Source organism: Ptychodera flava, chromosome 14 (assembly GCF_041260155.1).
Source record: "Ptychodera flava strain L36383 chromosome 14, AS_Pfla_20210202, whole genome shotgun sequence".
In the NCBI taxonomy this organism is placed as follows: domain Eukaryota; kingdom Metazoa; phylum Hemichordata; class Enteropneusta; family Ptychoderidae; genus Ptychodera; species Ptychodera flava.
The window spans coordinates 20,050,774-20,077,238 of record NC_091941.1 but is presented as its reverse complement, the minus strand read 5'-3'; the positions used below and the strand labels follow the sequence as shown (position 1 = coordinate 20,077,238).

Below are 26,465 nucleotides of genomic sequence, written 5' to 3'. Positions count from 1 at the left end.
TACAACACAATAACCCATTTTTTCTTACTATATCACAGTAAAATGTCGACAGCGATGTTACCGTATCAGTAGAGTTTTAGCATCCATCAAAATATTTCCATCGGAAACGTTAATCAAGTTCTGTGTTACGTCGATGGTGATTAAACTTAGCAGTGCCACAAAGAACACGACGTGAAACCACCTTTAGCTTGGAAGAAAGCCGTTTTTAAAATGACACACTGCGTTATAGTTCAACACACCGAGGAGCCATGCCACTGTTCTTCGGATAAACTTGCCGACTACGCACGTTTCGAAGGACACTAAGATCATTTATCTACATCTAACACAAACATTGTTGGAGTACTTTATGGCGGATTTGAATAGTAAAGATGATCTATCAATATTGCTGTCATATTTATTGCTTGTTAACGTGTCCGTCAAAAACGTACGTGTTGTCCTGAAAATCCGCTGACATTCATTTTATTTACTTAAGCAATAACAGTCTGGGATTAAAGAAATGCCTACAAGATGTGAAGTCCATATTAAAAAATTGCAAAGGGCACAGTAGAAGTTAGGAGATAGGTTGTATAGCTTGGAGATAGCTAAGATTACCGTGTTGAGTCCGTCGTCCAAGATCAAAAGTTCAGTTCTCGTCCGAAAGCATTCATACCGTTCACGTTAACCGCTATGTGCGTGTTCTTAGTTGTAGATTTGTACTCACTTATTGCCATGGTGATAAAACTTTGAAAAAGAAAGAAATTGCAGTGTGTAGCAGTACCGAGTTACAAGGAACCATTCAGAACAAATGAACGACCTAGAGGATTTGCCGTCCGTGACAATTGCCCAGCCAGTGGAGTAGAGAACCACATGTTAATTAATACTGACAGTTTTCAACCTCAAAACCAGTGCTGGAAGAAATACCAGAAACAGCGCCCAGGCTGTGCAGTGGCAATGAATTTCTTGCACCTGTAATTTTGATAACTCAAATGTCAGGTGCGTCGTTTATTTTCTTTTGGAAGTCTCGCAACATGTAATATTTTTTGGAAAACTGACGAATTTACCCAACATTACGTCATATGAATTTTCTGTTTGGCGCGCCATTCTAGAATTGAAATCCATACTTCCATGACAATCTTAAACGCCAACAAAGATATGAGACATTCGTGATAAATGGTGCAAAGGAATTAAAATAACCCAGGTTTTAGCGAGTACAGTGTTAAAAAGAAGACTCACATAACAACACACTGGTTATAATGTAAAAAGCAAATGCAGTTTATTATATTACATAGATTTCAAGAGAAAATATATTTAACAACTCAGTTTTGTTTGATGTATATCGTTACAAACGAATGTTACATCTTCGGAAAGACAAGTCCAACAGGTGGTATGTATGGAAAAATCGATCAGGTGAATTGTTAAAGTCAGAAAATGTGAATTACATTAAAATGAAATTGTATAAAAAAAAATTCATTACAAATGAGCGTCTCAAGCTTCTAATGCCGTACTGCTTTCAGCTTCTTGGAGTCACTTTCTTCACTTACACACGTTTCAAGTACCTCTTCGCGATCACGCCGACGCCGTCCTTGCACAGGGTGAAAACCATTTCGTCTCCGCTGACTTCACGCGTCTCCACCACTTGGCCTGGTTCAACTCCCTTGATGGTCAGTTTGTTGCCCTCTATGCTTGCAACAGCCTGCCTCTCCTTGCCGATGGCAGCGAAAGATTCCGTGAACGGTTCACCTGGCTTGAATCTCTGCTCGACGGTGTTGCCCTTGGCGCCAGTGATCTTGATGACATAGTAATCTCCATCCTTGGAACACTCCAGTGACGTCTGTGCCGACGCGGCGTTCTCTGCTCTCTCGGGCGGCGCCCCTGCAGCCAGCATGAACTCCTTGACGTTCTCGCTCTTGACGAAGGCCCATTTACCGCCGAAAGACATGTTGGATGAAGGATGGTTTTCTGGAGAGTGCTGATGAGAATCTCTGTGGAAGTGCTAGGAGTCTGCTTTGGTGGGGGAGATCGCCCTCCATAAGTAATGCTCCGTATGCAAATGAGGCGATACAACTTTCTTCGACCTAGGGTTGTTTCAGTGTGATGGAGCAACTCTCAATGACGTATTACGTCAAAATTCGAAACGATGATATAACATCACGTTCTCTGCAGAGTACTTGGTGGATATAGTCAAGATTGAACTGAGCTGGATCAATTACTAAATGAAAAACAAAGACCCACCTTTTCCTGCCACTGTCTTACTCCCCTCGATACAAATAGTCACATCCAAGTCGTATACCTTAAGTCATAAATTCCTTAGTCCATCTCTCTTTGTATTTCCCATGATTGTCAATAATGTGATGTATTTACTTTTCTTGATTTACAAGTCATTTATTTTCAGCGCAATAAATTAATCTTTCCATCTTTCCGTCTTTCAAAATAGTCATCCGATACGGTTTAATTGAATGGTAAAGTTTGGAGCGCTTTGAATTAATATGGTGGTCTGTTACGACTATTTCTGTAAAAAAACCTAACAAAAAACCCAAAAACAAAAGTTCCTCATACAATGTTAAAATTGCGGGATAAAACAATATTTATCCATCTTGTAAATCTCTAGAGGAAATCGACAATTCTAATTAGTTGACACTGACTACCAACAGACACATAACGACTTCTGTTCATCTTCAACGTCAATGTAAAGTAACTGATTTAGGGAACTTGTTGGATCACTAAGCATGAATCCAGGCCCTGTGAGCACCTAATACCATCAGACTACAAAGTTTTCGTTTCGTTTCGTTTTGCGCTTTCGTTCATGTTCTCGTTGTGGAAGAGGGGTCCACAGTACTGATACAGTCATGAAATTGGTCAAATATTAAACATTCTGGTGAAACGTTGAAGAGTTCCAAGTGTGTCTGAGTTTGTTTTATTAATAGGTGTATTGAAGGTAATTAGAGAGAAAAAAAACTTCAATCGGTGTCGGGTAAGGATTTGAAGAGTCGCTGTCAGTGCAACAAAACTGTATAGGAATATCAATCACCTATTTCAACGCAGATGTTAAGACTCGGTGAACTTTACCACGCATTGCATTTATGATTCATATTGTGTGACATGTGAACCGTGAGTCAACACGCCCGTATCTTGCTGTCATTCGTCTTGTATGTAAATTAAACACATTTATCATACAAATTATTTTGTTTCTCTCGTACCTAACACGTTTTCTGCTGAATTCCACAGTCATCGCGAGAGTTGTAATTCTGTGCAATAGACAGTCTGCAGTTTTTGTAGCGGGATACGCTGTCGGCATTCAAAATTAGAAAGTAAGAATATTTTTTATATGTTTTCTCATGCCAAATCAATAAAATAATAACGATAAATGTGTACGTCGCTGCCATCGGACTATGTGCTGCGTCCCCTTCCTGGCAAGATTGGCGTGATTTATCCGTATTCAGGCCATTTTTTTGAGTCAATAACTGAAGATTGCAACAAGACGAGCAAATGTGGGTGAGAGGTGACGCCAATATCAAGGTACTTGGATGGGTAAGGTAATTCGTATCGAAATTGTCACCAATCATAATAACCTCTCCAGATTTGTTCGTCTTTAAGAGCTGCTCATAAATAAAGTCAATCCATGAATGAACTCTGTACGGAGTCAAGGCACAGATAGGTTTTGTCTGTTTGTCTCTGCTGTAGCGGTAGTTGAAGACGGATATGGTCTTTGATAAATCTTGGATCTACCGATGAAGCGGTGTTCAACAAGAAATGAGGAAGATTTTCCAAATATTTGATGTTGTTAATGAAAATACCTCAGGGTAAGCCTCTAATACCGGTAATCCACTAAACATTTATTCTACGGGATCTACTTAAATCGGTTGCGTGTACCGACAATGCGTGCACCGATTTGTGCAAATAAATATGACAAAAAGTACGGCGTATACCCCCGCAAAGATCTGACCGTATGCGTATAGTGCTTATCGTGATTCAGTTTTGTTATGTGTGCATTTATTTCGTCGTCAGTCCTCTTTGGTTTTTTTATGTTCATGTGCATTAAATATGCAACATGTCAGAGAGAGCGAGAGAGAGAGAGAGAGAGAGAGAGAGAGAGAGAGAGAGAGAGAGAGAGAGAGAGAGAGAGAGAGAGAGAGAGAGAGAGAGGTGATCAGTATGTTTTATTGACTCTTTTGGTGTATACTTTGATATTACCTTGAACTTGGTCAACCCAGCATGTCATGACAAACTTAAGTCCTTCACTTTTGTACTGTCAATAGTTGTAAAACCAGATATTTACAACAAATTCTTCAGTACCCGAATTACAGAGTCCATCCCTAGATCGTTGCACTTGTATGGGAAGATCCTCAGTGTCCTTGGCAAGTCTTACCCACTCTAAGTTCTATCAACCAGGCATTTAGCAAGAACCACCTTGTCGAAATTCGTCCCTTATGCGACATTTAATTTCCCCGCGTTGACATCTTCGGTACCATTAATATGTATCCAACCTCCACTGCACTGAGGGTTTCTCTACTTGGGTTTAATACAACAGCTAGCAATCCTTCAAGTAAAAGTCAGAGTTCAATGAAAGGTCACCGTACTGCAGTCACTCACATAAAAGTAGAGACTTAAACCTAGTTCTCTGTGTGGAAATCACAAAAAATCAGGTAGATCCCTATGTTCCGTTATAACTATCTTATTGAACAATTTACCCCTAAGAGTGAGTTATATTCTGATCACTAAATCCATTATATAATTGTGAAAGTATTGATAATTTTAACTGAAATTTTGTGTACTTTCTTCCCTTTATTGTTTAAATGATTTTTCTCCCTTAATTTACTTTAATTACTTGGGAATTTAGCTCCTTGCAAAGGGGCGATGTTAGCCTTGAAATGCAATAAACACTATTCATTCATTATTACATAAAAAAGACGAACCAAATGTTAATACCGAAATCAAGATCATTTAATACCAACAAACTTGAGAAGATATCCTAAATTATTTTCCATTTTTTCCTCACAAGATACACTTATCGTGTAAGCGATGCTGTATTTTAGGCAATTTCGGCATTGGGTGAAAGGTTAGAACACAACGGCCTTTTCTTATACTCTTTCCACAGTGTATATGGCAGAATACGACTACCCACAATTTCTCAACATTTTGACCGATGGTACTCAGATAACCACTCACAAGCGGTTGTACATGCGGACTACAGATTACATTGTGAAGTCAGCCTGGAGGGTTTTATAACCTTTCACCCAATAGCAACACCCCTGCTGAATTCACTAAAGGACTGTTTCGGCAATTATCTCGGCAATGGTGCCTAATTCGGCCTGCTCTATTGTGGGTATGTCATTGCTATGGCCTGCAAGTTTGTCGGTTTTGCAGTGATATTCTTCGAATCCAAATAGTAGGCCTATTTGAGTTGTTGCACAAAAACACGCCCTCTCTATCTCGGGTATGCAGACATGCTTTATGAACTTCTGAATAAACAGAACAGCGTCAGAAAACAATATGGCATTTAAAATAACAGTTTAAGAGCAAATACGAAAAACACACTAGCGACTAAATAAGCTTAGTTCGTGCAAAGTTCGATCTGAGAAAAATGATCAAAATCATAAAAAATACAATCCGCGACATTAATAACTAATGATATTTGTGCAAGAATTTTTTTATTAAATCATAAAAAATCCAATTCGCGACACTTGTCACTAACGATATTTGGTAGTCAAGGAGTCCTCTGTGCGTATTTTTTTTACTTTTTTATGATCAAAGCGAACACATGCACATCAACACGTCAACCATGGACAGTGATTACTGTGTTTTCAGCAGACGTAAAAGACAGTTCAGGTCTGGACTGTCCCTCTCTTAACATCTGAGATGTTTATTACTGTTGCTGTAGTACCAGTGATCGGTACTACCATTTTAACCGGTTTCTCGCAATTCATTTAAGGTAGAACGCGCCTTGGGGACATATATTCGGACTCTCAAATTTCTAAAAGTCTTTTCTGATCTACCACTTGTGGCGGGGGCTCATTTTAAAGCTCTTATTAGTTTTTCGAAAATCCAAAATTTAATTGTTCCACATATAGTTAACACAGCTATGGCGGCCATATTGAATTTCAAATATCGCAAAATATCGGGTAATTTGTTTGCCTAGTTCCAAATCTTCCATGGTGACCCCAGCTTTTTATTGTTGATTTGGTAAGAGAAAGGTTGAAAGTTTCACTTGGAAAAGTTCGAGCAAAAGTTTAACTTCTTCAGATTTCGAGGCGCACACCACCTTAACCTATTTCGAACAATTTATTTGACTGTGGTGTTTTCATTCGTTCTCGGACAATTCCTGCTTTCCATCGATTTCCACGTTCGAACTTAATTTATTGCCGTTTCAAGTATCTCAATTCCATTTCCCTTGTTCCCGTTGGAAATGGCAAATCCTCTTTCGATACCCTTGGATTTGTTTGGAGGAAGAACAAAATACATCGATGAACATTATAACTTTAGGCCAATTTGTAAAGCGCAGAGATGGCTTTGGAACTCGGCGAATCCCTTTTGCTCCCTTGACCAGCATGATAACTCTAACAATGTCTTTAAAATTTAACAATCTATCCTAACAGTTCACTTCGAGCATATTGAAGAATTTCTTTCCCCCATTCTGCATGTTTCCGTTTACCAGTATGTAGTTGGGAAGTTGAGGCTATTTTCAGACAATTCCTTCGGCTATTAAATGCACTTTGTAAGAACTCAACTTCCATGGATTTTAAGGTAGGGCTACTTGTCTGGAAATACAGTTTAACGTACAATTTTTGCTAGGGACGGTAGATGGAACTTTGACCATAATACATGATGAGTACCGGTGTGTGTATCAAATGCTGTCTGTTTTGTTCTGCTCACAGTCCCACGTTCGCTCCTTTTGCTGATTGTACTACAGTAATATTCAGCCAAGCACTTTCCACGATTTAGATTGCCCGATGAACGATATGGTGCAGTGTGTCGTTACTGTTGATCAATTGATTTCATTTCTATTTGGCGGTACATCACAGATGATGGCGTCTTAGCAAGATGAACAACCAACTACTGCTGTGTTTCATAAAATTCATGTAACGATAAAAGGCATTATTTCAATGGCGTAGACTATACAACGTTTTGATAGTGTCTTAGAAATACTATACCAGACTATCTTAGACTAGACTATGAACTAGACTAGACTAAACTAAACTAAAACATCCATATGACTACATCGACCAAATGTAAATCTAATCTTTACCATAGTACTCCAGGTGTGGTAGTATATTGGGGCATGTATGGATGATTGTCGTTTATGACCACGGGTCAGACAGGTGAGGATGACCCATTGGTTGGATAGCAAAATGACCCCAGGTTTTGGAAGTTTATTCACCTCGGCGTGCCTTGCTGCAAAACTTCACTGCAATCGATGTCACAGTAGTTGAACTCACCATCTATTCACCAATAGATCTCCTCTATAGACTGCGGCGGAGCTTCTTTCGCTGTGCCCTCAACGGTAGGGTCGACGACGACCGCATTGTTATACTGTACATTATATACTGTACAACAGGAAAACTGTTTGGAGCAGAACGAGAGGGCCACGTTGCCTAGCCAACCGGGGACTATAAGAGATCGAGGTATAAAACCCACACTGGTACGCAATAGGCATTCTTTGTTTATGGTCTCTGCCCAATCGGTGAAGTTTTGGTGAATTTTAAAAATGTTCATTGCAACACCCGCTTTCGCAATCATACCCGTCGTTCTAACTCACTTTAATTAAAAGGTAATAAAAGTTAAATGAATTAAATTGAAACGTTATTAAAAAGCTATAAGATCGACTGAAAATGCCTTTGAGATCCAATCACACAAGTGAAGTACATACGGTATATGTAAATCCATAGACTCTCTAGAAAATTAAACCAGAACAAAATCTTACAAACAACAACATCTGAATAACAAGCTGAGGTCAACAATTATTCAAATACTGAAGCGAGGATGTAAAAGTAGTACGCGTCTGAAAATTGAAAGGTTTATAAACTTTTGCTCCGACTTTCCTCAAGGAAACCATAAACCAGTTTCTGTTAAAATGAGGAATTAAGGTAACGCGTCTCGGGGACAGATAGTCCGACTCTCAAATTTCTACAATTCTTTTCTGATCTACCACTTGTGGGGCTCACTTTAAAGCTCTTGGGCAAAGAAATACTATCAGACGGAAGTGGCGGCCATTTTCAGGTATCGAAACCGATAGACCTTGTCTAATTTGTTTCTCTAGTACCAAAATTTGCACGGTGACCCCCCTCCATTTTTATTTGTCATTTTGAAAGGAAATAGTTGAAAGATTCTTCGATGAAATTTTGAGTAAAAGTTTAAGTCTTTCATTTTAGAGGCGCATACGATCAAAGGTGACCATCTTACATGGCCTCTATTTCTCCTATGTATAACTCGAAATGAAATTTTAGAGTGTCACGGGGAGAAAAAGCTGACAAAAAGTTCATTTGCGCTACAGGGTTCAGAACGAGTCCATACAAGTAGCAGAGCAAAAAGCTTTATAAAATTCTGATACTGCAAACCGAATTTCGGTCCCGGAGGTACATTCAAACTTGAAAACTTGGGTTAACCTCATAGTGGTCAATATGAGGTACTATCCCGTCATTATGCTGCAAAGGTATTGATCACTCACATTTTTGTTGAATTTTTGATTTTTAAAGGTATACTGTCACCTGTTCCAATTTTACCACAGTTACCATGGAACGAGAAAATCTAACCAATCACAGATCTTAAGCGGGTGGCCGCTTTTTAAAAACAGTGCCCTCACATGGGCATTTTGAATACCAGGGAACACCCCTTTGACCATATATGGGAATATTTAGATTACAGGTGACTGTATACCTTTAATGAAGAATTTTGATCATATGTTCTCTTTCGGGTATTTCCATCATCCATTGAAAATTCCACCGATTACTTTCGACCAATGAAAAACAGTTTGGGGAGAATGATTTTGCTTATAAAACATTATCTTTCGGAAACAATGCAAGAGTTAGTAAAACTCATGACAAAATGGAATTTGATGTCACTGTTGTCGCAGTCTGCTACATCGTGCATGCCAAGCACTATATCACCGAGTTGGACATCTGGTCACAAAACCACTGAGGGCGTAGTTTATCTCAGGATTTTTCAGTATGAAAATTTGATCAGTATTCTGGTAAACCGTGACTACGGTCACAGTGGCGGAAAGTTACTGAAATAATGCCCCATGTTTTGGCCTCATATATATTTTTGATATGTTCAACCAAAAATGAACCTTTTCATCTGCTGACGATGTTATCTATTTGATGAATGGTCACAAAAAACCCCGATGTATAAATTTTACTATAATGCAGATATCAAATACGTTTCCCCACTTTCTTGTTGGTGGTGATTCAGAAGACACATGGGTAACAAACTATTTGATTTTTGAAAAACAATTTTTATAAAATATTTCAAAATTGGTACTATTCTGTAAACCTAGTTGAGCTACCCCGATCAAGTCCAACATGTCTAGAAAAAAAACCGGGAACTCCACTAAGCTCTGTGCCATCATTTTGGGCCTAGCACGTTGAAGCTACACTTAGGGCTGTAATTTGACGAGAGTAGCAAATACGGATTGTTTGAATGATTATCTGGAACTGAATTGAGTCTTGTTGATGAACCTTGCATAATAACACAGCTAACATATTTTTTTCGATTTGTGTCAAAAATTTCCAGTGCTGATAGAGCAATTGGCTTGGTATTTGTTACATAGATTTATTGGCATGTTCTAACTGACATTTGTTCAATTAGCATAAAGCCTGCATATCTGAATTCTTGTTGTTTTTTTTAATTTTTTGTTGAAAAATCCACTCTTCTGAAATCATTGGTTTGATAGTTTTGAAGTTTGTTTCTTTGTTGTTTTTTTGACAATCCCTCATTGATTACATTCTATTTACTTTCACTTACTCCATCACGAATATATTTTGTAACTTGATTCACAGGGGCTCATGGCAGAACTGAATTTAGTTTCAATACAGGTACACAGTTTTGACCACTATACATGATATCGACAATGCTGCAAGATTTGTTAAGGAGAATTGACTGTGCAGTTACTGAAAACAAAGTCTATGACTTCCCCATTCTATTTTAATCAATGAGTAATGCAAAAATCAATTGATGCTCAGTAGCTGATTTACATGGTGAATGGTTAACCCTTCGAATACTGTATTTTTTCCCGCCAATATTTTAGTGCAACCTTTTACAAATTGTTATTTTTTTCATATTTCACTGGCTAAAGTTTTTTTATCAAAATTTTGGCAAAATATAACCAGAATAACAACAAGAAATATTTAAACCAGAAAAACAAGAGTGACAACAGTAAATAAGGTCTGAAACTTTAGGTACTGGAGGTCAACTTTAGCAACATGCGTAGCAGAAACAGCTAGTCCCTCTTAGTTTGAACCAGTCTGTAATATGTAACAGATCATAAACAATGACAGGAAATGACTCGAGGTCAGTGGAGTAGCCTGTTTCTGTCACTGGCATGCCACTACTCCTGCGCATTTGCAGGATTTCCCTTTTTCCTACCTCATTTGCACATTTTTGACACTGATGTGTTCATTTGAACAAATTCACATCTCAACCCCTGCATCTATCTGTACACCAAATACTGAGATGGTAGCTTTGGCAGTATGGGAACTTTTGCGTGTGACGGACATACATCCGCACATACATACATACCCACATACATATGGACATACAGACGCCATTGACTCACCATATAAGCTCTTTTTGGTATTTCTATACATACCAAATATGAGCTAAAAATTGACTTGCGACATATTTCATAAAGGCAATGAAAATTGACTTTGGTTCTCAAAGGGTTAAACCATAGGCAGGAGACAGGAGCATTCCCTTATACTGCCTTTGATTCCACAGATACTTCACAAACAATTTATGATCACTTGTCATTGTATGAATGTTGACTGGGAAACTTGCAGATTTTTTGCACACAGATTTTTTGAAAATAATAGGAAGAGTGCCTGGCACTTGAATTTTTATATAACAAATGATAACAACACTCAAAATAGCTGGGTTCCTTCGTAGCCAATCGTACATCTGGGAGAGTTGTATACTCTACATAGGATTGACTTTTTTGGAAGGGACTCTTCCTAGTTTGGGAAGCTAAAAAACAACCATGACAAAGATTTACTCAGTAAAAATACATGTATTTTACAAATTTCTTGATTCATGCAAATAAATGCATGAGGCTATCATAAAATATCAAATGTACATTTATGCCAGTGATAATTCCATCATATCTGTTAGCATGTCCTGATCAAACTTTGTAAGGAGGAATGTGTTGACTTCCTTGGATTTGTCAAAGCGATCCGACCAATCAACGACCATCAGTCCCCTTGTGATTTCTCCTCCAAGTTCAACGGTCACGTGGTGTTTCTTGGTCTCTTGGATGAACTTCTTGTTGATGACCAATGCCATGGCGATGGGGTCACAGGTGACATAATCCTGTGTGCCACATTCTTTTTGCCCCTGTTGGTCAGAGTGTAAGTAGATAAGTGACACTCATGTAAAATATAGCTTTTAATGAAAAATACTTGTTCCTGTCTGGTTATGGATTTTGAGGATTAAGTGACGAGGTTGTGAATAAGAAAGGTATAACCATTGGACAGCTCCTTAGCTACATGTATATGATTGAGTTAAACAATGATATCATGGCTACATAAAGATTTTATCATTTACCTTACACCTACTCTAACAAAGCAAAATAATATGGAGAAAATTTCAGATGGGATATTGAACATGTACTACTAGCCATGTTAAATTCAGACTAAGGTCAATGGCCGCCTCTAGCTGGGCCTGGCCCTAAATTGTGATAAGAGAAACATTTGGCCTGCGTCCTTCCTATATTTGAATAACTCGTTTCTGGGTCACTTATGGTTCAGGGCCGAGCTAAACTGTTAACATACATGATTTGGGCCTGGTCTAAAATTTGGGTCGGCTCTGAACCCACCCCCTGACCCTACCTTAATTAGGCTGGCCCAGGGCTGGCTCAGATAGTTCACAATAGTTTTTCAAAATCTGGGACACCTCAGAGGTGACCTGAACTCTGCAGTGTGAAAGTGGTATCAGAGGCAGTTTAAAATTTCACAATAACCAAAACTGTATCTTCTCATGCATTATGCAATGATCTAATTTTTTTGTTTATTTTGGTAACAATTTTTATCAGACACACCAAAAGAAAATATGTTGCAACTTAAATATGAAACTTCCCTGATGGATGGTGACTGTCACAGAAAACAAGAAGCTCACCCTTTCACTAGTGTAGTATTCCATAGCAGTCTTGTTGATCCGTTTCATAAATCTACCTTTTTCTGTTGACTTTTCTAGCCACTTGAGAAACCATTCCTGGAAAAGAAAATGCGATTTTTGAAATCAAAGTTATTGTGTAGACAGAGAGTAAGGTAAAATGTGTAAAACTTATGCGATTCTGCTGATTTAATCATTCAGTGTTGTAGGGCTCCACAGAATGCTTACGCCAAAGGCACAACCAAGACATGCACATGTTCAGCATAAATAAATTAAAATGCTGTTACAAAACACAACTCTTAGGCCAGGAAGAAAAAATAAATTGTTCATCGGAATCGCCGCTTCTACTTTGGCATATTTGGAATTTTTTTTTTTTTTTTTGATCGCTGCAAATTCTTACTTCCCCATTACAAATATTTTTAGTACTGCCGCTGGTAGGGCCCTACACTTTGTCGGGTTTTCGCGGGCACGGGATTTTGAATGAGACTTCAGACGTGTTTGGACTTTAATAGTTGACCGCCAACACGTTGTTGTGACGTCTGAATTTGGCGAATCACGGCGCAAAGTGGGTCGATTTGGTCAGAAACTTCCTCGTTTTGTAAAGGTTAGTACATGTCACATCATGAGTATTAATTTGATCGCCAACATTCAACGTGATGGCCAACAGTTAGTTCCAAAGACGCTATTCAGTGTTTGTCCTGATATTACGTTCGGCGATTTGTTCAACAAGATCGTGACAGCAGATGGACAGTGCATCCGATTGAATGAAAATTGCATCGAAAGTATAAAAATTTACGGCAATGACAAAACACATGGTTGCGTCGATGTTAAAGTATCATTTGAAGCTTGCTGTTTCTATTGTGGAGTACAAGACAGCCTTCTGAATGATGACTATATAACTTCACTCCGATCACAGTACAGTGTTGTTAGACCATTGTGTAAAATGTGTAGAGACAGTGGTAAAGAGGCCAAAACATGGGGCCAAAGTAAAATGAAAAAACTCAGATGCTAGGTCCCACCAGGACAATATTAAAGGACAATACTGAATTGTTGGATTTCAGTGATTTGCTGTACATTTCAGTTTTATTCTGAGAGAATGTTGAAATACTCAGAATATGTTGTGCAAACACTATGTTATTGTTGGGAAATATAGTATTGAATTCAGTTACCAGTATCAGTGTTTCTTGTCTGAGATATTTCTGGTAAAAAGGGAAACAATTATCTTGCCTTGTCTGCATCTGTGCAAAAATGCCAGAGAACCGCGTTTACCTTCGGCCTAAAAAAAAATTAAAAAAAACTTTTCGCTCGCCGCTCCTGGAACTTGGTCCAAAAAATCCGATGAACAAGATTTTTTTTTTCTCTGGCCTTATGAGGAATTTATTCTCTTTTTGAAAGAGGAATGAATGTGAATTGGAGCCAGAAAATAGCAAATGCCAAGGCAATGAGTGTCTAGCTTCTGGTGGGTGGTAACTGAGATTTAAATAAACAAAATATCTAAATTATATGACGACAGAGGATAAGATGAGGGGAAAACTACCCTGGTGATTTGAAATTTATGATTTAGGAGCTTTTTTATGTTTTTGATGATGGCTGGTCAACTTCCTAAATTTTGGGCTCAAATCACCATACACCATCACTTTTGCCACAAACTTGGCCATGCACTTGAGGAAATGATATCACTAACCTGTTTTAATGGAAAATTGCACGTTGTCTCCCAGCTTGTGATGTAGACTGGGCAGTGAAAATCATTCAGTACAACATGGGCAGCTTCTGCATCAACATAGAAATTGAACTCCGCCGTTGCCGTGACATTTCCACGACCTAAACATTAGAGCAAGACAGGTGAATATTTTTGATTCTATCCATTACCCGGATCTTCAAAACGGTGAGAGATCGTGCTTCAAATACCATTTGCACATCATAATAGCATGAGTACAATTGGTGACGTTATTGTGTGTAAGTTTTCGAAGTAACTCGCAAGCGATTTTATTTTTTCAACGGTGTATTACATGACACTGAAGTTGACAAGAGTTTGATAATGTACTACCAGGGGATAACCATAATGAATTCTTACATGATTCACTGTGATTTAAATAATCTATCCCCAACAAATTTGAACAAATTTTGATGAGATAGTAAAAAGATAAATGCAAGATCTGAGTTAAAAAAACTTGGAGTAAAAAGTTTCTTTCATTTACAAAAAACACAATGGAAACGCAAGCAATTGACCGACACAAGTATTAATTTCAATTTGTGGGCATATTATCAGTGTTCGCGGTGACTTTTTTCTCCTCGCGTACGGCATACGCATTAGTCTGCTAAAATTGCGTAATGGCTGTATTTGAGTGCGTAATTTCACTTCCGCACTCGATTGATGAAAAAAAAACTGACTACAAAATACAGTGTGCCGTTCAATAAACCTACACTACATATTCGGATTGTACGATGTAAGATTATTTTAATGAAAACAGTTTAACGAACAACTTGAACAACTGGGCATTGTTTCAAACATGCTGAAACGTAACAGCACAGGGTATAACCGGTGCATCATCATCACGGCTCACGGCTTCACTGTGGTGCTGATCCCCTGTTGTTGTATCGGGGCAATATGTCGTGGATTTCGACATGGGTCAACTTCACTGCACTTCTCCGTGTTCTCCATGTTGGGTTGCCCGGTAGTGTCTTTCGATTGACCCTCTGAATCATTTTTTTCACGGACTCGTAGAGCAAAGTTGAAAGAAAATAGAGTTGTCTGTTTCGACGCCATGCTGCATGTGTGCTTTGATCAAATTTGGCGACAGTGAGACGTGATGAGACTGCACAGTTGGCATTTAATTTGTTGCAACATTTCTGTCAATCAGTCACTTTGTGTCAAAAGTTTAAGAAACTATCGCTCGCTTGAAAATTAGCAACGTAATTCAAAGGCACAGCTGACATGATAACGTGCCTTTGAACTACGATGCCGATTTTTCAGACCACGGCCAGAGAATCCGAAACTTTCCACACAAAATGAGAGATTGACAGAAATGTGTTGCAACAAATTTAATGTCAAGCGGGCACTCTTCTCGTCTGGTTGTCGCCTAAGCTCAGTCGCGGGGAGTGCTTTCGGAAACATTTTACTGTTATCCTTTGCGTATAGAAAATGCATAACAACGGAAAAAATGCGTAGAGGGTCAATTTCAATGCGTAAATACGCATGATTTTTGCGTAAACGCGAACTCTGATTATATGTATATGTATCTAGATTCTGTAAACGGTTCATTAAATAAAATCTTTTAAATCTTCATCCCTTAGTATTAGCATCCGTTCTTTCAACAAAACCATACATTTAACTACAAATTGCAAAATGAATTTCTTCTATGAATTTCTTCCATGCCTCTTTCTAAATAATACAAAAACACAGCTTGGGGATCAAAACAATATGAACACATTGACAATATTGTCAATACAGCGAGCTACATGTAAGATTATAATTTCAAGATTTGACGACATTTGCTGACCTGCAATATTTCCTCCCATGAGACTGACTTCTTTGACATTATGGGTAAAAGTTGGATCCAGCCTGGCAGCCAGGGCCAAGTTAGTTAGGGGTCCTATCGCCACCACGGAGACCTCACCGGGGTGAGCATTGACCTCCTCTATAAGTGCCAGCACAGCTGATTTGGAAGACAGGTGACTCGCGTCAGGCGCATTGTCATCTGGATTGTCGCCAAGACCATCATCTCCATGGAAATGAGTTGCCAGGTTGATTTTACGACTCACCAGAGATGACTCTGCTCCTTTGTAAACTGGAATCTGTTTTTGTACAAAATATCACAGACATGGGTAATGAAATGCTTGACATATGAATTTCACATAGCTAAAGAAATATTCTATTAAGGTAGAATGCGCCTCTGGGACAGATATTCAGACTCCAAACTTGTACAATTCTCTACTGATCTATCACTTGTGGAGGCTAACTTTTAAAGCTCATTGAGTACAAAACATTTTCACAGTCTCAGTTTTTCGGAAATTGAAAATTTTGTTTTTCCCTATCCAGTTAACACAGGGATGGCTGCCATTTTGATTTTCAAATATGGGTAAATGTCAGGTAAATTTGTTTCTCTAATACCAAAATTTGCAGTGTGACCCCTGATTTTTATTGTTAATTTGGTAAGAGTAAGGCTGAAAGTTTCATTGAGGAAAATTTGAGCACAAGTTTAGGTCTTTCACTTTTGAGGTGCATACTACCCTGGCACCTTGATAAATTAATTCTGACAATTGGTAATGACTATATTTTATACAAGCCTGAAACACCCTTTTGCACCAAAATGATTTAATTAATTTTATGAGTTACATGTTTTGTGATTATGAATTCTGTTCGCAAAACTGGACGAGTCAAGACGCGGCAAATGATTCACCATTACAAACAATACAGGTCTGTGCAAACTTTTTATGCAAACACTGGCTATGCTGGTAAAGAATTTCAAGTTGCAAGGTAATTTTGGGAAGAATTGAATGACAAGGTCTGGAAGTAAGACTCAGAGGAAAACTAAGAGCTCCTTCTCTTACCTTTCCAAGTTTACCGCACGCCTTTAAAATGCGAAGAACATTCAATGTGACTTGGTGAACAGAGACATTTCCGGCTACACAGGTTATTCCTAGCACCTCTATGTGTGGATACGCTAGCGCCATCATAATAGCCTGGGCGTCATCCACCCCGGCATCACAGTCTATGATTACTTTGGTCTTCTTACTCATTTTTTAGCTGAACAGAAGCAAAGGTATCTAAAAACTGTGGGAAATACAGAAATACAAAATCTTGGATGACAGACACCACTGGGCACAAAAACTGTGACATAATGTATATATATATTCATTTGCAACCCAACAGAAACACCATGATGTCACCCATAGGAACACAATGACTGCATATGACTTACACATTGCCCTCTCTGCTTTCTTTGTATTTATGACAAGTTCTTTTTAAAATGGCAGGAAATTTTAATCGAAGTGAAAACTGTTAAATTTATTTGCCCAATTCAATTGTGAATGAATGTTGCTGTGATGGCAACATTTCATTGAATAATTAGAATTCAAAGAATATCTGGAAAAATTGCAAGATATGTTAACTTCAAATCGCAATAAGGTGAAGCTCACGTTAAAAGGCACTGACAATCCTGGTATTTGGTAATTAAAAGTGTTCCATTTCTGTTACTGGGGTACAGTAATACATATTCAGTCTGTCCATCTGTTCATAGAAAACATTTCAAAAATGGCAAAACTCTCCTTCGAACTGGTGTTAGTCAAAAATGGTTTGCTCAAGTATAGGCATATCAGTTTACTCAGTTGAGCAGCCGCCTGCTACTTTGGCGGATTCCTTATCAGTCTTCAGACAATAAAACAGACACTTGTTCAGGTGAACGGCAGGTCATATAGCAAACTGCTCAACTTAGTTGCTGGGTAATTACCTAATTTGGTGTATCGAATATACCCTTGTCAGTTGTACAGTACTAGCCTAGACTCTGAACAGGGTGTTTTGGCCTTGGGAGTTTGGCGAAGGCAAAAATAAGTCTGCGGCTAAAACACTCTGTTCAGAGCCTAGGCTATAAAGGTACAGACACCTGTGGATTTTCATTGTGTATATTTGGCCATGCTGACCTTTTTTTGGATGAAAGTTGCTGACAAAAATCTGGTATATTATTCAGGGGCAGTAGCTGTAACTTTGATAATTTTGGCAGTATTTTTGTTCGCTACATCAACTAGATCCTTCTCTCTCTCTCTCTCTCTCTCTCTCTCTCTCTCTCTCTCTATATATATATATATATATATATATATATATATATATATATATATATATACATACATACACACACATATACAGGTTTGTTGACAGGTTGAATACTGTGTTTCAGCATGCTGTAGGGAGATAGCAAGACACTGTAGTTGATACATTTGATAAATATTGAAAAAAATTATCAGCAGTTTATACAGCTTCTGTCCTCTGTTACAAGGTTTACTTGTCACAGTTGGTTTTCTTATGAATATTTTACATTTTTACAAAATAAAAATCATGAAATGCCATAATTCTAGAATTTGTTTAATTGTTATTTTCATTAGAGCAAACGAATGATATAACAATTCTTTTATTGAATTTCCTACCAAAATGTGGAATCTGAAAATGTATAAAAAATGGGAACCAAAATATTTTCAGATACCCTGTATCAAGTGCAAGCTGTTTGAATCCCCTGCTACTATGAGATAACTTTCAATCCCCCTGGATTCCTCTAGCCCACTCTGCTAACCAGTATTTGTGAATACCAAGTTAGGGGTGGCCAATTTGATTTCGGGGGGGGGGGGGGGCCTGGAGGAAATGGGTATGGCGACAAATTTGTTACCAACCCTGGCAGCAATTTTTTTTTTTCCAGAGGTTGCTTCAAAGCAAATTCTTTTTCAAAATACAAAATTATTCCATCACAATGTTGTAAAATCGAGCTGTTTTTAACATGTTTACAAATCTTATCCTTTACATTTTCAGTCACTGTTTAAAGTACAACACCAAGGCAATGTCAACGACTGAAGACTTGAGTTAAAGCAATTACACTTCCAATGAATATCACAAATTATACATATTTACTGAGATATGAATGGCAGATTAATATTCTTTTCTTCATCATGAAATATCTGATCAGATGGCATACAACATGACATTGACATTCACCAGTTTTTTGTTTTCTAGTAAAATTTGAGACAAAATGTTACACTTTTCACTTTATAATGAGATTTATAGTTTGTCAATTGATTTCAATCTCTTTTGTAGACTTGACAAATATTCTCATGTTTATTCCAACACTGGCAGCATTGCATTTATGATACAGTGCAGTTGGGAAGTGCAGCAGCAGAATACAGGTGCATATTCATGTCTGGTCACTCTGTATGTGCGGTCACTCCACACAGAGTGACTGTGATTATTGCTTGTGTGTGGAGGTCTCTGCTTCTATGGATACCCATTCAAAAATGCTGCTGCGGTAGCTCCACAGACAATATAAATCTGTTTTCAAAGATTCTCGTTCAAAAACGCCACTGTAGGTGGCAGCTCCAGAGACCACTGAATGCTGGACTACCACCCAAGGGTGCATCACAGCAATTTTTTTCCCTTCCCTTCTGCACAGACATTTTTTTTCCCATTTGGCGGGCAACAATTTTTTTTTCCGCCAACGGATAGCTGCGTTTCCACAGCTACATACTCATATCATCATATCATAATACTCATATCATCATATACATACTCATATCAGCATATCATCATATCAGGTAGACTTCTCAGGCATATGTACACATGTCTTATGGGGCATAGACGCCGAGCGGAATAGACCGACCACAGGTGACTGTGCTCCGACGGAGGCCAAAAGCAACGAATAGGGTCTGGGCTACATATACTGAAGCATGACTTTGCTGTGAGCTGTAGCCTTTAACCCCGGGAGCATCACTGTCATGTAGCTGCATTTATTGAAGAGGGGCTCCTGGTGACCATTGTTTGATATCATAGGCACCATGGTAGTTGATAGCGCTTGGTGCCTGTGGTTTGATTATGTCCTTGACAATGCCGGGCATATATGTATTCAAAATCACAGGCGCCACCGTAGTTGATAGGGGGAGAACCATTTGATTTCTGGGGGGGGGTATGGAGGATTTTGAGAAAAAAAAATTTGTCACCAGGTGAGAGAGAAGAAAAAAAAAATTGATCCTGTCATGGCCTGAGAAAAAAAAATTGTCATAACAGACAGAAGAGAAAAAAAAATTGTCACAATGCACCAGAAATAAGCAAAATTTGGAAACCTTATTCTCATGTATTCTTTGCCGGCGCGCCGCCATAGGCGGCGCAAATGTTTTACCACAAGCAATTCTTATGTTTCTTTTCCCAGCACTTATGATATAAACATGCACTACATGGGTCTACTTTACACCTCAGTACACTCAATGTTTTCCTTCCATTTTCTGACCCAAGAAATCATATTTCAGGATTTCTGTTGCCATATCTCAATAGCATAGGCACTATCTAAAGGGGACTATTTGACTTCTGTAAATTGTGAAAATTTAAAACACAAGACAGGAGTCAATAAATTAGTGTTAAAACCAATATTATTTTCTCAATATGAATTTGTTAGAAAGATGTACCTTGACAATGAAAAATTGAGGAACAACAAATATGATGAAATACAATGTGTGAGCCTTGTTTTTCTGACCACAAACACCGGATCGCAAACATACCATATTCAGGCTTTTCATTAGAAGCTGGCAGCTGGAGAAATGACACAAGAAGGTCACAGATTTTCCGTTCCTGTATATTCATTTGTCTTCAGTCTCTGGCAAACAGAACTGTTTTTCACAAATTGTATTGTCATTGTTTGGTTGTTGAATATTGTGACTTCAAAAACTGATCATGCAAAAAATTTAAAAAATATCAGTGTTCAATGTCATTTTCAAACAGTTTTACCCAGTGCAAAATAAACTGAAACTCCTCTCAGATTGCACCATTAAACACATCAATTTCTCAAAATTTCCAATACGAGAGGGGGAACCCCCCTCTCGTGCTCTCCCCTTGGGGTATTCTAATTGTTTTACTTAGTAAACAAATTAAAAAAACTCTCAGATTGCACCAGACTGCACCATTGCACACATCAATATCTTAAAAAATTCCATGAAGATAGGGGAAAGCCCCTGTGACACTTCCCCTAAGCCTCTCTCATGTTCTCCCCCTGTACTTTCAAATTCTTCCCCCGTCAGATATCCTAGTGAAAACCCTGTCATAATATCCATCCAAATTAAACAATATACTATATGGTTAGATACTGCGTGATCTTTTATATTTTTATTTTATTGTGACTTTGAATTTCATTTTGATGTGTTCACCTTTTTTGAACCATCATGAGATAACTGATGATAGTCTAGCAGGGTACATCAAGATTTGAAAGGTCTTTACTGTTGCTGTAATTACATGTATTGGTATTTAACTTTTCTAAGTGGGGAATGGTCAAAATTTCAGAGTTAGAGAGGGAGGTTACTTAAATTCATCATGGTTGGTGAAGGGGGGAGGGTCACTCGAAATTTCGGAGTTTCAGGCCGTCAATAATGACGACTCCCTTATGTACAACACATTACAAACTTGATGACCAATAAAAAAAAATTTGCACTGCTACTCCATTTGGAAAAAAAAAATTGATGCAGGTCTGACAGTAGAAAAAAAAAATTGCTGTCACTCTGACAGGAAAAAAAAATTTGCTCCCATACCCTCTTCCTCCATACCCCCCCCCAGAAATCAAATGGTTCTCCCCTAGGGCTTTTTCCCTTTCTACTAGTAAGCGCTATCAACTACGGTGGTGCCTGTGTTTAAAATAAGGGAGCAGCCACCGACCTTGCTGCGGATCCGTAGCCCTACCACTCCCTTTGCTGGTTGGGTTGCTGCACAACCAGCAAGAAAGTGGTAGGGCCCGGCTACGGATCCGCAGCAACCACCGACCCCCGCCACCGACCTGCGGCCTTCGCGCGCAGTTCGCCGTATGCAGGCAAAAACAACAGTGTAGGCCTATGGCTACGTTGCGATTTTCGTATCAGGTTATACTCATCTTGCAAACTTACCAGTAATAATGCCACAAAGGTTGTATCAAGTCAATATGACTACCATCGTTCTCTCATGTGGTCGACGACAGGGGTGACCCGTGCCGTGGTGCAGTATTGACCTTTAACCTTTGGTCTTATGTTTGACCATTATCAAATTCCTCCACTAATGGGGCAGAATCGTGATGTTCGATGTTCCAGCTCAGGCAATGGATCTTCGCATCCCTTTTCCGGGGCTCTATGTTCTGACACCATCGTGGTTCTGACTACGACCACAGTCACCTGTGTTCTAAAATTCCACTCTGCGCCTATGCGCCAAGACGTGTGTACATAAGCTTATGCCTACTGACGATTTTTTTAAAAATAAAAAGTACAGATAGGCCTATATATGACCTTCAAACTACTTAGAAGTTTGACAAATTTGACAATAACAGAAAGTTAAAATATTCCATCAGAAACTTTTAATCTCTGAAATTTTGGTTGTAATAATGGCAAATTTGGTGAAAAATAAGCAATAAGGACCCCTACACTTATTTACACATTTTTCTTTACTGTTAAAAAAAATTACTTTTTTGTCACTGTATGAGAATGTGAACATTTCATTAATTGCGTGAACTTAAAAATTGATTTTAAGTAATTTTTTATGAAAAGCAGTGACTTTTCATCGTACGCGTGTAGAAAATCAAGTATAGTGACCCCATCTTGTTTTTGTCTTTTATGTTTGATTGTTCTAGTATTCCAGCATTCAAAAATTCTTAATGCAAAAGTATAACAATAGCTACAATTTTTCTGATCATACCAATATTACAAACATAAAATTTTGACATTTTTCATTATTTTTGCTTTTTGTATTAACTCTAATCTCTTGTATTACATCTTATTAAATGTTGAAGTATTCAGTATATTAACGCAATATAAATAATAATTGTGTGTTGTATACACTTATATTGCTGTAAGCTGTGTTTCATATACATCGAAATGTCAATATATGATACACCTATTGTCCCTTTTGGTCAATGTGTCTATTGACAACTGTCAAGTCTCCTGGTCTTTCATTTTTTGCTCTCGGGCCTAATCTTGTGTACAAGTATGTTTCATTGTTATGGGCATAAAAGGACCCAACTTCAACGTCAACTCCATTAGAGTCATAGCTTGCTCTGTCACTGTCACTGCTGGTACTCGTGCAGCGACAGTGACACTGCAGTAGGCAGTACCTGATAATGTTGACAATATTATTGTAAGATATCAGTTTACACAACTGCCGCGTTCTTGTTCCTACAGCATGTTGAACTGCCCGGTATTCAGCTTGCCAACACAGTCTCTGTATGAGTACCGTGCATTTGTATCATTGACAAATAACTTTCACTCAGGACTGAGTGGATTCTAATTAAATTATCTCCAATAGTGTTAACATAATATACAGGCTTTGTTGACATGCTGAATGTTGTGTGTTTTAGCATGCTATAGGGAGACAGAAAGAAACAGTTACTGTATTTGGTATATTGAGTAGCAATATTTAAAAATATTTCAAGAGTTGCAGCTTCTGCCCCGTTACAAGGCCTACTTGTTGTTTTTCTAATAAAAATATAATGGCATTCATACAATTTTGATTTTTTAAAAATAAAGGTCATGAAATGCGACAAAATGCTTCTAGATTTTGTTTATGAATTATGATATTATTATTACACTGCACTGGTAGCGCATGTGACTGCAATAAATTGTAAAGGAGGGTATTATCGCCATTACCCTCGTTCATGATCGTCAAATTCCATCCATCCATCCACCCATCAATCCATCCATCCATCCATCCATCCATCCATCCATATCCATTCCATCCATCCATCCATTCCATCCATCCATTCACTCATCAATTCACTCATCCATCCATTCACCCATCCATCCACCCATCAATCCATGCATCCACTCACCTATCCATCCATCCATCCATCCACCCATCAATCCATCCATCCATCCATCCATCCATCCATCCATCCATCCATTCCATCCATCCATCCATTCCATCCATCCATTCACTCATCAATTCACTCATCCGTCCATCCACCCATCAATCCATCCATCCATCCATCCATCCATCCATCCATCCATCCATTCCATCCATCCATTCACTCATCAATTCACTCATCCATCCATCCATCCATCCATTCACCCATCCATCCACCCATCAATCCATGCATCCACTCACCTATCCATCCATCCATCCATCCATCCATCCATCCATCCATCCATCCATCCACCCACCCATCCATTCCATCCACCCATCCATTCCATCCATCCATTCACTCATCAATTCACTCATCCATCCATCCATCCATCCATCCATTCACCAATCCATCCACCCATCCATTCCATCCACCCATCCATTCCATCCATCCATTCACTCATCAATTTACTCATCCATCCATCCATCCATCCATCCATCCATCCATCCATCCATCCATACATCCATACATCCATCCATCCATCCATCCATCCATCCATTCATTCCATCCACCCATCCATTCATTCCATCCATTCACTCATCAATTCACTCATACACCCATCCATCCATCCGTCCTTCCGTCCGTCCCTCTGTCTAATATCTACAGTTACATACTTGTCCTATGTGGATACATGGCAATCAATCCCGCTTTATTCTCACTTTAAATCATTATAAAATATTGATTGATTATACAGACGGGAAGTGTAATACCCCTCTTAAAGTGTCAGTCTACTTGCAGTCGCAGTGTAACGTGTTACATGAAGGGAACATTTATTAAGCTACAAACCAAACATAGTCTTCCTTCAAGAAACCCATAGCAGTCCAAAGGATGAGCCCATTTGGCCTCGCCAATTTTCTGGCCATTACATTTTCTCTCACGGTTCTTCAAATAGTAGAGGAGTAGCTATTATTTTTCGAGATATAGACTTCTCAGTGAACATAGTTAGTAAAAACACAGTGGGTAGAATTATCTTGGTTTCTGTTGCTCTTTAAGGGAAAACCTATCTCTTAATTAATCTTTATGCACCAAATGTTGAGAAAGACCATCTGTCTGTTCTTAACTCTTTGGTTAATATGATAAATGAGCTGGATATTGAACCTGATAGGGAAATAATTTGGGGTGGCGATTTTAATTTCGCTCCTGACATTGACCTGGATAGAAGTGGAGGTAATCCCACTGTCTGGAAAAGCTCTGCCTCTTTGTTGTCGCAAGTCTCCTTAAACTTTGATTTACTGGATATCTGGCGTGTGCGTAATCCTACTTTACGGCAGTATACGTGGCGTAGGTTGCGTCCCTCTTTAATCCAGAGTCGTCTCGATTAGTTTTTAGTAAGCAACTCCCTTCAACAGATAGTCTACAAGGCTGACATAATTCCCTCAGTCTTTTCTGACCACTCAGCCATTATCATTCAGTTGGGAGATAGTCGGGTTAAATTAGGTAGATCCTACTGGAAGTTCAATAATAGTTTTTTATATGAAGAAGATTTTGTTAATCTGGTCAATATAAATTTTCCAAAGTGGATAAGTCAGCACCACTCCCATGATGCATGCTCTCTCTGGGACTTTCTAAAGTATAAAATTAAAGAGTGTTCAATCTCCTATGGAAAAAATAAAGCCAGGAATAGACGGGACAAAATTCAATTGCTGGAGTCCAATTTGAAAACATTGGAAGGTCTTTTTGTTATTAATAACTCTACAGACACTTTAATGGAGATAGAAGAAGTCAAAAGAGAGCTGCAATTTCAGCTTTACTATCAGGTTGAGGGAAGTATTATTAGATCGAGGGCAAATTGGTGTGAGTTTGCGGAAAAAAATTCTAAGTATTTTATTGGATTAGAATGCTTTAAATTTTGCTTATTCTAAGGGAGAATTGTCTTCCTCTCAAAAGCAAGGAGTGATAACACTTATAGAAAAAAAGGTAAAGACAAGCGTCAAATCAAAAATTGGCGTCCAATTACATTGTTAAATCTTGATTATAAAATTGGTGCAAAATGCATTGCCAAACGTTTAGAGAAAGTTTTACCAAGTATTATTAATAAAACCCAGTCTGCCTTTACAAAAGGTCGCTCCATAGGTAACTGTACTCGGGTTATTGAAGGTGTCATGGAGTACACAAAACAGTGTGATCTTCCGGGTATTCTTTTAGCCATAGATTTCGAAAAAGCCTTTGACAGCTAGAGTGGGAATTCATGTTTGAATCTCTACGTACTTTAAATTTTGGTTCTTCTGTTATAAACTGGGTTAAGACATTCTATTCAAATCCCGCCATCTGTGTCCTAAATCGTGGTATTAGTACAGGTCTTTTCAGTATTCAAAGAGGTGTACGACAGGGTGACCCTCTCTCACCCGCGCTTTTTGTCCTTAGTTTGGAAGCGCTTCTTGTTGGTATAAATCAAGACTCTAATATTAAAGGAATAAGTGTGCTAGGCGAGACCATAAAGAATTCTGCATTTGCAGATGACCTTACATGTTTCTTAGCTGATGAGAAATCTACCTTAAATCTTCTCTCTATTCTTAAAAAGTTTCAGTTTGCTTCAGGTCTTAAAGTTAATTTTAGCAAAACGGAGGCATT

General features: G+C 38.4%; 2 protein-coding genes across 2 annotated transcripts; both read right to left on the bottom strand.

Moving 5' to 3' along the window:
• Positions 1 to 1,516: 1,516 nt before the first annotated feature.
• Positions 1,517 to 1,918, bottom strand: LOC139150622 (fatty acid binding protein 1-A, liver-like). The gene has a single exon (XM_070723059.1). It carries the CDS (start codon positions 1,916 to 1,918, stop codon positions 1,517 to 1,519), a length of 402 nt encoding a protein of 133 aa, XP_070579160.1.
• A 9,259-nt stretch (positions 1,919 to 11,177) lies between these two features.
• On the bottom strand, positions 11,178 to 22,017 carry LOC139149678 (inosine-uridine preferring nucleoside hydrolase-like). The gene is made up of 6 exons (XM_070721543.1): positions 21,916 to 22,017; positions 16,849 to 17,071; positions 15,798 to 16,092; positions 13,982 to 14,118; positions 12,301 to 12,396; positions 11,178 to 11,520 (listed from the first exon to the last, which is right to left on the bottom strand). The coding sequence occupies exons 2-6, from the start codon at positions 17,035 to 17,037 to the stop codon at positions 11,266 to 11,268; spliced, it is 972 nt and encodes a 323-aa protein (XP_070577644.1). The 5' UTR covers positions 17,038 to 17,071; positions 21,916 to 22,017; the 3' UTR covers positions 11,178 to 11,265.
• Positions 22,018 to 26,465: the final 4,448 nt, after the last annotated feature.

Excerpts from the sequence above, each read along its gene's own strand:
- LOC139150622 (XM_070723059.1), bottom strand. The coding sequence starts at position 1,918 with ATGTCTTTCGGCGGTAAATGGGCCTTCGTCAAGAGCGAGAACGTCAAG.
- LOC139149678 (XM_070721543.1), bottom strand. The coding sequence starts at position 17,037 with ATGAGTAAGAAGACCAAAGTAATCATAGACTGTGATGCCGGGGTGGAT. Across the intron at positions 14,119-15,797 it reads CATGGGAGGAAATATTGCAG|GTCGTGGAAATGTCACGGCA; the intron begins GTCAGCAAATGT and ends TCTAATGTTTAG. Across the intron at positions 11,521-12,300 it reads AATACTACACTAGTGAAAGG|GGGCAAAAAGAATGTGGCAC; the intron begins GTGAGCTTCTTG and ends TCTGACCAACAG.